The sequence below is a fragment of the Notolepis coatsorum genome (genome assembly GCF_963971535.1).
Source record: "Notolepis coatsorum genome assembly, chromosome: 16".
Classification (NCBI taxonomy): Eukaryota; Metazoa; Chordata; class Actinopteri; order Aulopiformes; family Paralepididae; genus Notolepis; species Notolepis coatsorum.
Window position 1 is genome coordinate 106,239,741 of NC_140180.1, and position 18,812 is coordinate 106,258,552.

General features: G+C 43.7%; 1 protein-coding gene across 4 annotated transcripts in view; it reads left to right on the top strand.

Annotated features, from left to right (window-relative positions):
- slc30a9 (solute carrier family 30 member 9) overlaps positions 1-13,095 on the top strand; it is a 62,923-nt gene extending 49,828 nt beyond the window's left edge. For 3 of the 4 annotated variants that reach the window (XM_084332160.1, XM_084332162.1, XM_084332161.1), the window contains 4 exons: positions 262-427; positions 4,838-4,967; positions 5,798-5,911; positions 9,241-13,095. In XM_084332160.1, coding sequence (XP_084188286.1) covers positions 262-427; positions 4,838-4,967; positions 5,798-5,911; positions 9,241-9,285 — 455 coding nt within the window. In that variant the 3' untranslated portion in view covers positions 9,286-13,095. The remainder of the gene's footprint in view (positions 1-261; positions 428-4,837; positions 4,968-5,797; positions 5,912-9,240) is intronic. The other variant, XR_014620644.1, reaches the window with a different exon arrangement.
- The last annotated feature ends 5,717 nt before the right edge of the window (positions 13,096-18,812 follow it).

Genomic DNA, 18,812 nt, shown 5'->3' on the forward strand with positions numbered 1-18,812 from the left:
TATTTACATTACTATACTATATCTGTATACATTCCATACCTACTCTCATTAGTTATAACACTGGCCAGTATGGCTTACTACCATAGTGTAGTACTTTTACCTGTTGTATCTTTAACCCTGGTTGTCAGACCAACCGACTTATCCACCACTTCCACTGTTTCTACTCTCTCTCTCTCTGTCTCTGTCTGTCTCTCTCTCTCTCCCCCCCCTCTCTCTCGCTCCCCCCCCCCCCTCTCTCTGTCTCCCCCCCCCCCCCCCCAGGTAACCCCTACTATGACAGTATAGGTTCTCTGGGGGTGGGCACTCTGCTGGGTGTGGTGTCGGCCTTCCTCATCTACACCAACACAGAGGCCCTGATTGGCCGCTCCATCCAGGCCGAGCACGTCCAGAAACTCACTGAGTTCCTAGAGAACGACCCCGCTGTCAGGTCAGTACACACACACACACACACACACACGCACACACAAAGACACACACAGAGAAAGACACACACACACACAGAGACACACACACACACACACACACACACACACACTGTCACATACCAGTAACTCACACCCCCCCCATGGCTCTAACTTTAAAGGAACACGCCAACATTATAGGAAACGTGCTAATTTCCTCTCTGTGTGGTCAGTAGAAAGCCATTTGGCTGCAAGCTAGCCTAGCTTACCTTAGTACTAATGAATGGAAGTGGAAGTCTGGGCAAACGTTTGGCTGTCGTCACGCAACCCGGATCATCAACAGATTAATCTTAATTTTATTCATAGGACTTACTTAACTCCTAGACGTTTGCACCTAATGGGGCTTAAACAAGACCCTTGATGCTCCTTGTGTTTAAATGGTGATATTGGTACATTTATGCATATGTGTTGGGAATGCCCTCCTGTTAAGATATTCTGGGAAGAAGTAAACACTCAATTATCAGAATTTGTATTTCTGACCATACCTGTACTGCCTTCTGTATTGTTGTTGAATGATGTTTCTCAGTTAGCAGCCTCTATACAGGTAAAGAGACTAGTTTTATCCGGTCTCACGGCTGCCAAAAAGCTGATAGCATCACGCTGGATTCAACCGGATAAAATGTGCCGGAAGGTATGGGTTCTTACCTATCTCGATGTGATTTATCTAGAGATATCTACCGCAAGAATTTTAGGTGTCAATGAAGCCAGCATAGCAATCTGGTTAGATGTGGTGGAGAAGATAAAGGATAGCATAATGAACTTGTAATCCCTGGCGTTAAACGGAATAATGGATGGATAGTCCAAGAGGGGGTCCTGAGGGGGGGGTGGGGGGGAAGGGAAGGAGAAGGAAAGAGTGAGGAAAAGCAAGCAAGAGCATATGTATTGTATTGTATTGTATTTATTATGTGTATATATTTTAACACTATGGTCGCCAAAAACGCCTTACCACATCATTCCCCGCCATGCTCATTCTGCCAAAGACGCCGTACCACGTCTTTGATATCAATATTTCAAAAATCTGTGATCGCAATCATATTTCTCCCCCGGAGACTTGAGATCTACTGTTGATCCCCTCTCAACTCTCCAACGGTTCAAGAGCGCCATCTGGTGGCCGATCGGCGGATCGCCCAAACAGGAAACGGAAGCTGGTGCTCATTCCAATTCGGTCCGATCACTCGCTAATAGTCCCAGGACTCGAGCTAGACACAATGGATAGCAATCCGTTACCAATAACTCGATAAACAACATGATTTGGACGTATATACTATTATACAACCTGGAGATGGATCGCATATTTCTACATCCCATAATAGGAATATTTCTGCTCCACGCTCATCGCCCAACGCTACGAGGAAGCTACGGTAAGTTTCAGCGTTATTTTTTAACGTGTTCGATACAAACTGCTCTAATGATCATATCACCCACACTAGATGAATCATCTAACGTTGGCCACGGAATTATAAACGACCCCCCCCCCCCCATCCGGTCAACATCAGATGATAAGTAGTAACTTCTAGAAGCACGTCCATTTGAAATTTTTGATCTCTCGCAGATTGCTATCAAACTGTATTTGATCATCAATATAATGCATTTAGGGCTATAAATCACGTTCTGGAGAAAGCTGCCGAAAACGATAAAAACTTTAGACCGTATTTTAGTATGAATATGTGAATGAAAAAGTATAACGTTGCTACACCCTGAACAATAGATACTTGACGTTGAATGGGCCATAGTAATGTCAATTTAGCAATACAATTTAAAAAGTTATAGCCCTGCAAAAAAGGGGAACTTCTCCATAGACAAATAGAGCTGGCGTGGGATGGTTTATTGTGAATATAAGCCTGGCGACCAAAGTGTTAATCTACATTTATTTTGATTTAAGTACTGGACAGTCATTATTGTTATTATTATGTCGGCCATAGTCTTGTGATTTATTGTGGATTTCTACTGTTAATGTATTGTGTGTCTAGTTTTATGTTAAAAAAGGGAAAATAAAAAACATTTGTTCAAAACAAAATTAATGGAAGTGGATACAGACCAGCTAGCCTATCTGTTGGCCAAAAACACCTCTCCCTGAGTTTTAAGCTAAAATAGTGATCCATATCTGTTCCCATTAACCCTTTATCTGCCAGGGATTATTCTGATCTTAATCCCCTCTCTGCCACCACTATAAATCTATGGAGATGTTCCCCTTCTTTGCAGGGCTATAACTTTTTAAATTGTATTCCAAAATTACATTACTATGGCCCATTCAACGTCAAGTATCTATCGTTTAGGATGTAGCAACGTTCTACTTTTTCATTCACATATTCATACTAAAATACGGTCTAAAGTATAAATATGTTTTTATCGTTTTCTGCAGCATTCTGCAGAACGCGAGTTATAGCTATAAATACATATATTACATCATCAAATGTAGTTTGATACCGATTGGCGTCATATTAAAACTTTCAATTGTACAAGGTCCTAAACGTCCTGCCTCATCATCTGCTGGGGGGGGGGGGGTTTATAAGTCCGTGGCCGACGTTAAATCATTTATTTAGTATGGGCGATATATATATCAGAGCAGATTATACGTTTAATAATAATCAAACACGCTGAAACTTACCGCATCTTCCTCTGACCGTTGGGTGGTCAGCGTGGCGCAGAAAGTTCTCGATTATGGGATGTTGATATATGCAATCCATTTCCAGGTTGTATAATAGTATATACGTCCAAATCATGTTGTTTATCGAGTTATTGGCAACTGATCGCTGTCCAGTGTGTCGAGCTAGAGTCCCACTAACGATAGCGAGTGCCCGGACCGAATATGGATGAGCACCACTTCCGGCGCGTCACTTCCTGTTTGGGCGATCCACCGATCGGCCACCAGATGGCGCTCTTGAACCGTTGGAGAGTTGAGAGGAGATCAACAGGAGATCAACAGGAGATCCCAAGTCTCCGTGGGTAAAATATGATTGCCATCACAGATTTTTGAAATATTGATCTCAAAGACGCCTTACGGCGTCATTGGCAGATTACGCATGGCGGAGAATGACGTGGAAACTCGTCCTTGGCGAATAAAGGGTTAATTTGTGCTAAACTAGGTTAGCTTGCAGCTAGAGCTGCCGCGATTACCGCATTACCGCGGTATCGCTGTTACATCACGGCCACCGCAGAGTAGGCTGAATACCGCATCACCGCTGTTTTTTATAATAATAATAATGAAGTACCCTCCTCTCGTTGGGCTTGCGGCTCTGCAGATATACCCTACTTCTCTATCGAGGTTCCAAGCGACCCTATTGGGTACCAGAAAAGTCACGTGAAACATTGCAGACCACTGATTGGTCAGAAGAGACGCGTCACACGTTGGGAGCGTCCTGCAGTTTTTTACATCCTGAATGTCAGCCATTGATCAGAGCTCATCACAATACGGCTAATAACGTTAGCTTTAGCTCCCCGCCGGAGTGGACTACCATCGCTCCTCAGGAGTAGTAAACGAGACATAATGATTTTACTGTCTGCAACGAATGTTATAATAAAAGCCCTTCGTTCTATACACTTGTCTGATTGAAAACTTTATTAACAGACCGCAGAATGGGACAACTCAGCACGCTCTGAGCAAAGAAAGGAACTGAGATGGTCCGGTAAATACGCTGATGTTATTGAACGTATAACTATATAATGGTAATGCCACAAAACGAATGCCTTTATTATAAAGTAGTAACTTTATAGTAATAATAATAAGAAAGGGTCGGGGGGGTAACCACCCCTGCCCGCGACACCGAGTGAACGGCGCACGACCAGAGGGAAACTTCGAATCCGTGTTTCACTTTCAATAACTAATGCGTGCTTGCCGAATCCCAAACAATATTCATGCTGCAAAGTCATCCTCTAAAGATCGACATTTAGACTAGAGGCAGGCTATATGCTATAAAAAGTAGACTACTACTAAAAAAAAATGCATTCAAACTTTTTTTTTTTTTTTTTTTGTGCGTGCGCTAATAACCGCGCGGTAGGAAATATTTTGCAAATCCGTGCGGTAAGGAAAACATCAATACCGCGGCAGCTCTACTTGCAGCTGGATAGCTTTCTACTGCACGCACAGAGAGGAAATTGGTATCTATCTTCTTGTCTGACACTGGAGAAGACGGTAAGCGCATTTCCCATAATGTTGCCGTGTTTCTTTTACAAATCCAGTACCAAACGAGATCACTCTGATCAAAGAAAATAGATGAACCTACATATCCACGTATTTACGGTCTAATGACCCCACGGTAATGGGTCTAAGCCTGTCTGATCAGTGCTCGGGTAGTGGTGGATATTTCACTATAGCTGTACGATCCAACCCGTCTAGCCTCGAGTGTAAAGAGGTGTGGTGTTGTTGTGTCCACCAGGGCCATCCACGACGTGAAGGCCACTGACATAGGGCTGAGTAAAGTGCGCTTCAAGGCGGAGGTGGACTTCGACGGGCGGATGGTGACGCGCTCCTACCTGGAGAAGCAGGACATCGACCAGATCCTCAACGTAAGTTACAAAGATAATAATAATAATGCAACTTTTATTTTAGAGGGGACACCGGAGAAGTCAGTAACTCACTCATTCAGTAACTCACTCACTCAGTAACTCACTCACTTAGTAACTCACTCATTCAGTAACTCACTCATTCACTAACTCACTCAGACAGTAACTCACTCACTCAGTAACTCACTCAGACAGTAACTCACTCAGACAGTAACTCACTCATTCACTAACGTCACAGTGACCAATCGCAGCCACTCTTATTGTCTGAGACCAAATACGGCCACGCCCCATTCCCAGTAAAAAGTGGGAATCTCTAGAATGGGTTTCGGGCAACGGTGTATACGGAAGTGACGATAGACAACACTTTCTGTTGTCAGTAGATGGCAGCATTGGTTTAAAATTAAAAGGTGAAAATGTTGAAAACTACATGAATACATTTCCCAAGATCCTTAGCACAGGTCACTGGGATGTATCTATTCTTCGCCGTGATCTGAACAGCGGTAAACTATTGCTGCGACCTCTGTATAGCGACCGCGAATGGTAAACTAATTATCTTAACAAAAGTGCGCTGGTAGCGTTACATATGTTGTCTAAAGGGGGACATATGGTACAATTTAAGATTTTAATGATAATCGGCATATAAAGGACAACATAAAGCATCGTTAATTTGTAAGAAACCTCAATGAAAACGGTTAGATTCGCTATTGTTATGAAAATGTGCTAGAGGTCTACGTTCCGTTAACTCACTCATTCAGTAACTCACTCATTCAGTAACTGTGTGTGTGTCTCTCCCCCTCTCCCCCCTCTCTCTCTCCCCCCCCCCCCCCCCCCAGGAGATCCAGCAGGTCCAGACAGCAGATCAGCTGGAGAGCTTCATGCTGAAACACGGAGAGAACATCATCGACACGCTGGGAGCCGAGGTGGACCGTCTGGAGAGGGAGCTCAAGGTGACCTCATCCTCCCTGCTGCTCCTCCTCTTCCTCCTCCTCATCTTCCTCCCCCTGCTTCTCACCCTCCTCTTCCTCCCCCTGCTTCATCCTCCTTCCACCCCCTGCTTCTCATCCTCCTTCCACCCCCTGCTTCTCATCCTCCTCTTCCACCCCCTGCTTCTCATCCTCCTTCCACCCCCTGCTTCTCATCCTCCTTCCACCCCCTGCTTCTCATCCTCCTCTTCCACCCCCTGCTTCTCATACTCCTTCCACCCCCTGCTTCTCATCCTCCTCTTCCACCCCCTGTTTCTTACCCTCCTCTTCCTCCGTGCTCACCTCATCGTCCTCTTCCTCCTCCCTGCTCCTCATCCTCCTCTTCCTCCCTGCTCACCTCACCGTCCTCTTCCTCCTCCCTGCTCACCTCTTCCTCCTCCCTGCTGCTCCTCATCTTCCTTCCTCCCTGCTGCTCCTCATCCTCCTCTTCCTCCCCCTGCTCCTCATCCTCCTCTTCCTCCCCCTGCTTCTCACCCTCCTCTTCCTCCCCCTGCTTCTCACGGCGCAAACACACCAGCGGGCGACCAGCGCTTCACTTTCGCTCCCATGTTAACGGACGTAGCTGTGCCCACCGGCCGCGCGCGACTCGTGGGCTGGAAGCGGCGTGCGCCACACGCATTTTCACAGAAATACACTCAATATCTGCATTATTACCACACATATAGATGTTGTTCAACCAGCTAATGTGTCTGTATCTTTCCCAATACAAATAAACCATACTATACTTTTGCAGGAGTACGGTCACACTGATTTAATCATTCTAAAATGTATTCTAACATTCTAATTAATGAGATAATAACGGGTTATACATGCAAAATGGACAATAGAACACCGCGGAACCGGCTTTTTCTTCTTCCGTGTAACTCTGTATCTTGTAGCCATGCCCTTAACTCTGGTTCCACGTCAGAGGCTGGCTTCCGAGGGTGGTCTGTATAGGGGGCAGAGGGTGGTCTGTATAGGGGGCAGAGGGTGGTCTGTATAGGGGGCAGAGGGTGGTCTGTATAGGAGGCAGAGGGTGGTCTGTATAGGAGGCAGAGGGTGGTCTGTATAGGGGGCAGAGGGTGGTCTGTATAGGGGGCAGTGGGTGGTCTGTATAGGAGGCAGAGGGTGGTCTGTATAGGGGGCAGAGGGTGGTCTGTATAGGGGGCAGAGGGTGGTCTGTATAGGAGGCAGAGGGTGGTCTGTATAGGGGGCAGAGGGTGGTCTGTATAGGGGGCAGAGGGTGGTCTGTATAGGGGGCAGAGGGTGGTCTGTATAGGGGGCAGAGGGTGGTCTGTATAGGGGGCAGAGGGTGGTCTGTATAGGGGGCAGAGGGTGGTCTGTATAGGGGGCAGTTGGGCAGGATATGCTCAACAGTCTGCTCAGGGTCTCCACACTCGCATGCAGCGCTGTCTGCCAGGCCCCACTTCTTTAATGCAGCTTTAAAGCGACCGACCCCAGTTCTTAAACGCTTCAGCAGAATCCATTGCCGGCGTGGAAGATCGTCTCCTGTGGCGCCATCTCCTGGATCCCAGATGTAGTGGTGGATGCGGGTTGGCCCAGCACTCTCCCACTCTCTCTTCCAGGCTGCCGCCAGCCATCCATTTCTGGAACATATTCATTATGTAGAGAAATGTGGAACATATTCATTATGTGGTGAAATGTGGAACATGTTCATTATGTGGTGAAATGTGGAACATATTCATTATGTAGAACATATTCATTATGTAGAACATATTCTTTATGTGGAACATATTCATTATGTGGTGAAATGTGGAACATATTCATTATGTGGTGAAATGTGGAACATGTTCATTATGTGGTGAAATGTGGAACATATTCATTATGTGGAACATATTCATTATGTGGTGAAATGTGGAACATATTCATTATGTGGTGAAATGTGGAACATGTTCATTATGTGGTGAAATGTGGAACATATTCATTATGTGGTGAAATGTGGAACATATTCATTATGTGGTGAAATGTGGAACATATTCATTATGTAGAGAAATGTGGAACATATTCATTATGTAGTGAAATGTGGAACATATTCATTATGTAGAGAAATGTGGAACATATTCATTATGTAGAGAAATGTGGAACATGTTCATTATGTAGAGAAATGTGGAACATATTCATTATGTAGAGAAATGTGGAACATGTTCATTATGTAGAGAAATGTGGAACATATTCATTATGTAGAGAAATGTGGAACATATTCATTATGTAGAGAAATGTGGAACATGTTCATTATGTAGAGAAATGTGGAACATATTCATTATGTGGTGAAATGTGGAACATATTCATTATGTAGAGAAATGTGGAACATGTTCATTATGTAGAGAAATGTGGAACATATTCATTATGTAGAGAAATGTGGAACATGTTCATTATGTAGAGAAATGTGGAACATATTCATTATGTAGAGAAATGTGGAACATATTCATTATGTAGAGAAATGTGGAACATATTCATTATGTAGAGAAATGTGGAACATATTCATTATGTAGTGAAATGTGGAACATATTCATTATGTAGAGAAATGTGGAACATATTCATTATGTAGTGAAATGTGGAACATATTCATTATGTAGAGAAATGTGGAACATATTCATTGTGTAGAGAAATGTGGAACATATTCATTATGTAGTGAAATGTGGAACATATTCATTATGTAGAGAAATGTGGAACATATTCATTATGTAGAGAAATGTGGAACATATTCATTATGTAGAGAAATGTGGAACATATTCATTATGTAGAGAAATGTGGAACATATTCATTATGTAGAGAAATGTGGAACATATTCATTATGTAGTGAAATGGAACCTATGTGAGTAACATATTCCTAGTATTGTGGTTATACCCCCTTTTTCACAATCCATGTCTCAAGGCTCCAAAAAATCTTTCACATCTCACTGTCTGCACCCCCCCCCCCCCCCCCCCCCACATGGTTGAAGAAGTGAATTTAATAGGTCAAATCAAACAAGGGACTTGTCTCTTTCACGAAGATGGCGTATCTCATTAAAACAACTTGTTTGTTTACGACTGTAAATGGAGTTCTGGAGATATGCGAAGGACAGACTCAGACAGAAAGACACGCAGGCAGAGATTCCTTCCTCTCTAGTTAGATGTGCTGTGGATATCCCTCTTAGAGATATACGTAGTGCCTTGCTCAAATACTTTGAAATGGCCACACATTGGCTGTCAATGGGGAATCAAACCTGTGACATTCTCATTACAATGACAGTCTCTCTAACCGCCTGGCTCACAGTCTAACCTTTGCTTCTCCTTCCTTTGTCCCCGTGCAGCATCGGAACCCGGAGGTTCGCCACGTGGACCTGGAGATTCTCTAACGCCGCGCGCGGATCTCTGCCGAGGGAGCGCCCCCGCCCCCACGCCACCGCCGCTAGAGGAAGGACCCGAGCTGGGGGTGGGAGGTGAAGGAGAGGGGTCCCCAAATCCCACCTCTGCACCCCTGCAGATTGCCTCCCCATCCCCCTTCCCGCTATACCATCCAGCCCAGACACGGCGTCTTATCGTAGAGTAGTACCACACCGGGCCAGCGCTGCGTTCATCTAGGCCCTCAGCCAGTGTTACGTTCAGGGTCCCGTCAGTCAGAGAGCGATCGGAGGTCCCCGCGTCACTGTAAGTATTCATAGTATTCCATTACATCATCCTCGCAAACAAGAGGTGATTGTGACCAAATAACACGTGATCATCATCAAATGACAACCGTGGCCCGTGTTGTCGCTGCACACAACGCCACATCGCCATGGGAATGCGTGTGAATAGGCATGTTACGACAGTCTTAAGGACCGCCCACAGCCCTGTTTGAATCAGCGGCTTGAAGCGGAAAGCCCAGGCAGGGACACCAGGTGGGGAAGGTCTCGGTGTCCCCTTAAGGTCACAGTGTCCCCTTAGTCCAGGCGGGGAAGGTCCCAGTGTCCCCTTAAGGTCACAGTGTCCCCTTAGTCCAGGCGGGGAAGGTCCCAGTGTCCCCTTAAGGTCACAGTGTCCCCTTAGTCCAGGCGGGGAAGGTCCCAGTGTCCCCTTAAGGTCACAGTGTCCCCTTAGTCCAGGCGGGGAAGGTCCCAGTGTCCCCTTAAGGTCACAGTGTCCCCTTAGTCCAGACAGGAAGGTCTCAGTGTCCCCTTAGTCCAGGCAGGAAGGTCTCAGTGTCCCTTAGTCCAGGCGGGGAAGGTCTCAGTGTCCCCTTAGTCCAGGCAGGACTTACGCTGGAAACATAGTGACAGTATTTATTTTTTTTCGTTCGAAGGAAGGTACCAGAACAGCTTTATATTATGTTTAAAAATAAAACAAATAAAGACGAGAGCTGAAGATGCCAGTTCCTAAATCACATGAGAGAATTCTGTAGATTAGGGAGTGTTACAATTACAGCCGATAGAATGCGATCTATGGAAGCTTTTTTAGATGAAGACGTTCATACTGTAGGTGTTCTAAAGGCGGGATCCACAAAGAATGGATTGCATGGTGCTAATTGCACCCTTACTTACAATTCATTATGAATTGAAAATGGGGGACCCTGATGTAAACAAGACGAAAGTCTTTCTCTGGTCTGCATCCCCTTAACAATTGTGTGTATTGAGCCGTACTGTATTGTACCCATTCTGCAATCTGTTAATAAGATTTTCAATCAATCAATCACTGCGCATTGAATTGTAAGTAAGGGTGCAATTAGCACTGTGCAATCCATTCTTTGTGGATCCCGCCCTAAGTCTTTTCATTTGATCCATTTGGAGTTGAGTGAGCGGATTGGTACTGTAGCACTTAACTCATTGACTGCCACGCTGTTTTCCCATCTCTACTCCCTTGCGCCAGCGTTTCAGACCGGTTTAACGATGTTTGATGTAGACCCATCGTATATTCTATATTATAGCTATGGAGACATACTATGGCTCATTTTAAAGGCATTATACTCCCAACAGGGAACAAACCGTTTATTTCTACATACATCCGTTCCTGCGCAATCCCAGCCATTTCCCAAAAATCCCTGCAAATCTTCTAGGAAGAGAGATATCATGTCTTTTGTGAAGCATGCGCAGTTCGTGCTTGTTGCTCGACACTTAGACATTTCCAGGTCAAAGGGCTCATGCCGCATGTTGATATATATGATTGTTCTATTCACAAAACCACCCTGGGTAATCTTACCTGCTTCTCGACTTGGCATCCATTCCGGCTCCTCTGGGTCTGACTCTGTAATCTCGCTGTCTGTGTCGTTATCGCTCAACATTTCAGTGAAATATTCTGGCTCTGGAGTGTTCATGCGACTACTGCGGCGCGGTGAACAGATAACGTTACATCCTCAAGTTCAAGTTTCTTTATTAGTTGTCATACAAAAATACAGAATACTTTTATATGAAATGCTTTTTTCTGTTCTGCTCCTGAGAGTGTGCTAGATAAAAATAAAAATACATAAGTATAAAATAGAAAGTCAAAAGTACGTAAACAAGTGTAAACAAAAGTGTTCAATATACATATATACAATATACAACACAGAGTAGGGGGAAAAAATTAGTAACTGAGTTACAATACAATACAGTACAATGCAGAGATGGGATGAGGTACAACTTAGGGTAAGGTGCAATGAGGTATGAGTTGTAGTGCAAATCTCTACCAATAAATATAACGTGTGTTAAAGTGTCTAAAGTGGGTGCTACATTGAGTTGTTTATTTAAAGTGAGTGTGGATGTGTGCTGTGAGTGTATTTGATGGTTTGTTACATCGGCCGGTTTGGCGTTAGTATTTTTATGATTTACCAGAAATTCTGACTCCCAACGTAGTCTGGTGAAAAGGCACCTTCTGGATGGATCGTCACCTTGTTTTTCCTCTTCATAATAATCTCCAATTGTTCGCTGCACACGATCACTATTACAGAGTCTCTGACAAACAGTTTGCTGTTCAGAGTTCATGTGGGGGACAGGGAACTGGCCCAGATGTACTCAGAAGGTAGGCGACACTGCCACCTATCGGGATTTGATCGTTATCACAGTGTTACCAAATCCATACACAGGTGTGGGAGAGTGTCTAGTATCATAATAAAACAAACATAAAACGAATTTACTCGTTTTTGGCAGTCAATGAGTTAATCATGATGATCATGAATATTAAAATGATGCAAAGGGCAGTGCGTCGTATTGTAAGACCAAGACGTTATCAGTAGGGCTGTCAGTTTATTGCGTTAATTAGATTAATTAATTAAACAGCTAATTATCGCGTTATGAAAATTAACTCAACATTTATTACAAAAAAATATATATATATATATCTTTTTATATAATATCTTTTTTTTATCTCATTCATTCCATAAGAACGTAGAATACACATTTACAGACTTTTTTTTAATATGGTCCATTTGCATGTTCTTGGTATCTGATTCTAGGGACATCTATGGATCTCAGGGAATGTATTCCCAGTGTCAGAAATACTGTGTCTGTTACTAGGCTTGAGTAAATTGTAATGAACCAAATGAGAATATCAATAAAAGAAATGTTATCTGTGAATAACACCATGCTCAAATTGACCAGACCTGAAAAATCTAAGCAAATTAATAGATGGAAGATGATTAAACAGAAGGTTTTGTAGATACAGTACTGAATTCTGCCATCCAGACACATGCAATTTGAAATAGGATTATAGAATAGCAGGCATAAAATGGTTATGCGATTAAAATGCGATTAATTAGATTAATTAATTACAAATCCTGTAATTAATTAGATAGATTTTTTTAATCGCCTGACAGCACTAGTTATCAGAGGAGCACGTGAGATGTTTTTAGTTTTTGTAAATGTAGATAATAAATTTACATTAAACCAACACACTATTTATTCATAATGCATCTCATCAGTTTCCACAGCAGCTGAAATATAAACATTAATAAATCGCTAGGTAATGCAGTTATTGCCCCCATCTCTCTCGCCCCCTACTCTCTCTGCTGCTGACCCCAGAACGCGTTACCATGACGATCTCCAAAGTTGAGGATAAGCACATTTTTTTTTATATTGAATATATATTATATATATATAATTATTTGCTACATAAGCAGCTTGTCAGTAGAAGACAGATCGCTCAGAAGAGGAAGTGTGTCTCTGCCGCCGAACACCTGCTCGTCACGTGCTTCACTCTAAATAACACGGCCTGGATGTTCTGGGGCTATAAGGGGGGGGGGGGGGGGGGGGGGGGGTCATCTGAAACACTTCTTAACACCACCAGCGGTTAACCGCCAATAACGAGTATACTCGTTGTTTGGTCGCTCGGAAACTCGGGTCACTCGGAAACTATACAATATTCACCACGGGATAACGCGCAAATGTATACATGAAGAAATTAACTATTTTTTACATATTGGACTACAAATAGTGTCTGTCAAATGAGCCGGACTATTTTCTCCATGGCTATAATATAGAATATAGATATAGCTCTGCAAACATTGTGACGCATCGTGAAAATAGGCAATGGAAAGCTGGCGCTAGAGCAGAGAAGGGGCATGGCTATGGCGTTGAATGAGTTAATATTAATAATAAACAATATCGTCATGTTTTCTGGTGAGGGAGCAACAAAAGGTCTGAGCCCTGATATACTTGAGCACGAAACCCCTCCCCGCTGAGCGGTGCGGCGGTGTTGAGAGCGGCGCGGTCATCCTCCAGTGGTCCGTGGGGACGACGCTCTTTTGATAAGTGACACGAGTGACAATGCGGGTGGGTTTACAGCATTTACAGCATTTCATCCAGCGGCTGCGCTTTGCCTCATTCTGTGTCTGAAGCGAGTGACAGCGGGGCGGGGAGGCCACAGCGAGTCACAGCGGGGCGGGGAGGCCACAGCGAGTCACAGCGGGGCGGGGAGGCTGAAGCGAGGGGCCACGTCTTGCTGAAGCTGAGCCCCGAAGAGGAGCAGCCTGCTCTGCTGCAGAAGAGCCGTCAGCTGTGCGGGAGATGGTGGATAAAAATATATATATTTTATAAAAGGTGTTTATTCATTGTGTAATATTTCCCTTTGGTTAGAAACGATTGTAACTATTGCTGAAGGACTTGGAAATCAATTTCAATTAATTTATTAAATCTTTTTTTGCTTTAATGTCTTGTCGTGTTGTGTTTCTTTGATCTTGTGTGTAATTGCTGTTGAGCGACGACTCCTAATGTCTCGACGGCTTATATGAGAATGACACCATTTCTTGCATGTTATACAACGGCATGCAAATTTCTCGATTCTGATTGGCTGAAACAGTCATTTTACACGTATTTATTCTTCACAATTCCACGCTGCTGGTCCCAGGACCCGCCCACAACCGAATCACATATCACTCCGCCGGATCACTCCGGGAGAAAACAAGATGGCGGACAATAATCTTTAACAAATGGATATGTTGATAGCGTCATAACGACTAAATATGAAGCGATTCTGTCACGGCGAATGTCTGTCCTTTAAACAATGTTGGATGATGTAATTGATGGGTCATGAGTCATTATAGAACAAAAGAAAAATCGCGTGAATTGATTGATTAATTAATTTGCAATTTTTTTCCCCTTCCTCTTCCTTGCCAGAGCTCATCTCTCACATTGTCTGGCTTCCAGACACACTCACTCGGTCGCATACACACACACACACACACAATGTCTTTGATTAACACTTTGATCGCCATGGTTCAAATTCATAATTTACCATCCCTAGCCAGCTCTATTTGTCTATGGAGAAGTTCGCCTTCTTTGCAGGGCTATAACTTTTTAAATTCTATTGCTAAATTGCCATTATTATGGCCCATTCAATGTCCTATATGTATTGTTCAGGGTGTAGCAACGATATACTTTTTCATTCACATATTCATACTAAAATATGGTCTAAAGTATAAGTATGTTTTTATCGTTTTCTGCAGCTTTCTCCAGAACTTGATTTATAGCTCCAAATGCATTATATTGATGATGAAATACAGTTTGATAGCAATCGGCGCGAGATAAAAAATTTCAACTGGACGTGGTTCTAGAAGTTACTACGTATCATCTGATATTGACCGGATGGGCGAGGGGGCGTTTATAATTCTGTGGGCAGCGTTAGATGATTCATCCAGTGTGGGTCATATGGTCATCATAGCAGTTTATATGGAACACGTTAGAATATAACGCTGCAACTCACCGTGGCTTCCTCGCGCCGCTGGCAGATGAGCGTGGAACAGAATTTTTTCTATTATGGGATGGAGAAATGCCCGATCCATTTCCAGGTTGTATAATAGTATATACATCCAAATCATGTTGTTTTTTCGAGTTTTTTGCACCGATCGATGTTCACTGTGTCAAGACGGAGTCTCTCTAACGATAGCGAGTGCCCGGACGACATGGATGAGCACTTCCGGTTCGACGAGTCATTTCCTGTTGGCGATCTGCCGATCGGCCACCAGATGGCGCTCTTGAACCGCTAGAGAGTTCAGTGGAGCTTTGCAGTGTATCTCAGGGCTCCGGAGGGGCCCTGTGATTTCGATCACAGATTTTTGAAATATTGATATCAAAGACGAGTTACGGCATCTTCGGCAGAATGAGCATGGCTAGGAATGACGTCTAAACACCATAGTGTTAATTGCATTTTTTTTTTTTTTTACCTACTTTCAATAGAAGCATCTAAGAATGAAGTTCTATAGAAAGTAGGTCTGCATCTCCTTAACAATTGTGTGTATTGAGCCGTACTGTATTGTACCCATTCTGCATCTGGTAATACAATTTTCAATCAATCAATCATTCCAATAACCACTAACTTCATAATTAAAAACTAAAGGAAAGTTGGATGTGTTAGTTGGTTGGATGTCTTAGTTGAAAGGCAGTTGGATGTGTTAGTTGGTTCGATGTCTTAGTTGAAAGGCAGTTGGATGTGTTAGTTGGTTGGATGCCTTAGTTGAAAGGCAGTTGGATGTGTTAGTTTGCCAATAACACACAGTTGGATGTGTTAGTTGGTTGGATGCACTTCAAGCTGCTTCCACATGGAGGCAACTTCTCTCAATCATTCCAATAATACACAGTTGGATGTGTTAGTTGGTTGGATGCACTTCAAGCTGCTTCCACATGGAGGCAACTTGCCTTTTTTGTAGTTGTGGGAACTACTTTTTCTGGCGGATGGTTTTTTCAATAAATCTTCGATTAATGTGTGTTTATTGTATAGCAATAAGGTTGGATGAATGTGGCAGTTGTATAAAAGCATTACACCACTTGCAGTCGTGATTTGTGAACAATAAACCATGCCTAGGGGGGTCTAACGACCACCCCTAGGCATGGTTTATTGTTCACAAACCACTCCTGCGCGTGATGTAATGCTTAATTATTACTCTGGTCTCAGGCAGACCAACACACATATTAGTGAACATGAACAACTCTCGCCAAGAGAAAATAAAGATTATTATATAAAAAATATATATATCCACGTCGGTGCACTACCGAGAGCGTCCTAACGGGGGACACCATCGAGAGCGTCCTGACGGGGGACACCATCACCTGGTATGAGAGTGGCACCAAGCAGGAGTGCAAGGCTCTGCGGAGAGTGGTACAGGGGCTGCACTACCTCAGGACACCTATAGAGGGTGCACTAACTCAGGACACCTATAGGGGGTGCACTACTTCAGGACACCTATAGGGGCTGCACTAACTCAGGACATCTATATCAGGTGGTGCATAATGGGGGGAGGAGTTGAAAAAGACATTTCTTCTTTCAATATGCTTTCAAACTGACTGGTTATGATACATCTCCTCAGGCTTTGCTTGTACAGAAGTATCACCCCAATACTTATGAGGTAAACGCCTCCACTGACCACATCCATCACAGCTGTCTTCATGTCTGTATCCACTGACCACCAGTGGCGTCGCGTGGGTAAAATAACAGGGGAAGCCAAAAAAAATTATTAAAAAAAAATTATTAAATATTTTTATTAATTTTTTTTTTTTTTTTTTTTAAGTCAAGCAGTCACCATGTACACTACAGTATGGCTCGGCGGCCAGTCAAACTTTCTTAACAGATTGCAGAATGGGTACAATACAGTACGGCTCAATACACACAATTGTATAAGGGGATGCAGACCAGAGAAAGACGTTTGTCTTGTTTACATCAGGGTCCCCCATTTTCAATTCATAGTGACATTTATGACATACAAGACATCATGACATCAAATATACAGTACTGTTACCCATAGATCCTGACAGAGTATATACATATGATGGGGAGGGGACTGTACATTAGGAGGGGGTGGGTGGGTGGGAGAGAAATATACATATGGCTGGGAGAGAATATGACTGTCTATTAGACAAACGTGACAAGACAAACGTATTTCTCTGGTCTGCATCCCCTTAACAATTGTGTGTATTGAGCCGTACTGTATTGTACCCATTCTGCAATCTGTTAAATAAAGTTTTCATTCATTCATTCATTCATTCACGTGTCTGTTGCGCGGCGCGCCCAGCCATCAGAGCTCTCTAAAATGCGAAGGAAGCAGCCATTTAAAATGATTTAAATGTTACTAGCAAGGCTTTCAAACTCGCCGCATCTGTGTGTGAAACCCTAATGGAACGCTGGTACCTTTGACATTTATATCCGATATATTTTGGACCCACCGCTAGCTTTTAAGCAGTGCTTGATGGTGCACATTAACCTGGCTACTACGGAGGAATAAGTGACTGCGTATTCCAGCCCCTGGCTTGCATTGCAGTCATGAAAGGGTATACAAGCTTGCCTGATAACGTTAGTTAGTCAGTCAGGCTGCTCAGTGCTTACCTGGTCAATAATGTGGTCCTCCTCTTGCCAGATAGATTTGTTAAATCATAATATCCACAGTGGTGTGCTCTGCTGGTCCTCAGTAAATGTCCCGCCGGCGAAAATAAGTTGCTATTAAAGTGCTAAATGTTAGATACACTAATAGAGGATTCGAACGTGCCCGCTCTGTTAATAACATTTTCAATCAATTCCGCGAGGGGATGATGTTCAGACATGTTTGTAGTAGACTACTAGACTGAGGCCATGGTTAGACTAGTGTATTCCTGGCGTTTTTTTATACGTTTTTGACGACGTTTGATGTCCCTATTACACAGAAATGCGTTTTTTGGCGTTTTTTTGTGGATACGGCTGAAACGCAAAATTGTGTTTGCGTTTGGAGATACGCAAAAAAAACGAATCGACAACAGCGTGTAGTCAGCACGCTAGCCGTTGTTGCGAAAACGCCCATGCGCAGTAGATACCATCTGCGTGCCCTTCCGGTGACAACAGTGTGTGTGTTTGGGACGCCTGTACGTTAATGCCAAGCAAGCAGTGCAAAAATGCTTCCGCATTCGTCACCGCACGCTAGTGCGGTAAAGCGCCCTTCTTTTCAGACAAATGCTACCGTGCGTGCACCGGCGGCGGCGTGCTCGCTCAGGTGCGTGCGTGCGCCGGCGTGCTCGCGCGAGGTGCCCGCGCATGCGCATGAGATCCGACACGAGCGGAGCTCAATATATATAAGTCACCGCCCCTTATTCAGTATCTAGCAATAGCTCAATTGGCAAGGACACATGGCTGTGGATCCTATGGCTTGTTTGCTGGCGAGTTCGAATCCCATCGAAAATATTTTTTAACGTGATTTTTTTTTAACGTGTATTCTTTCGCCGGTTAAGGTTAGGCATGGTTAAGGTTAAGGTTAAGGTTAGGCATTGTTTCGGAGTTGGTTAAGGTTAGAACGGTTAAGTTTAGGCGCTGTTAAGGAGCTGGTTAAGGTTAGAGTTTGTCAAAGAGAATGGCAATATAATTTCTATGGTTAAGGTTAGGGTTAGGCATTGTTTCGGAGTTGGTTAAGGTTAGAACGGTTAAGTTTAGGCGTTGTTAAGGAGCTGGTTAAGGTTAGAGTTTGTCAAAGAGAATGGCAATA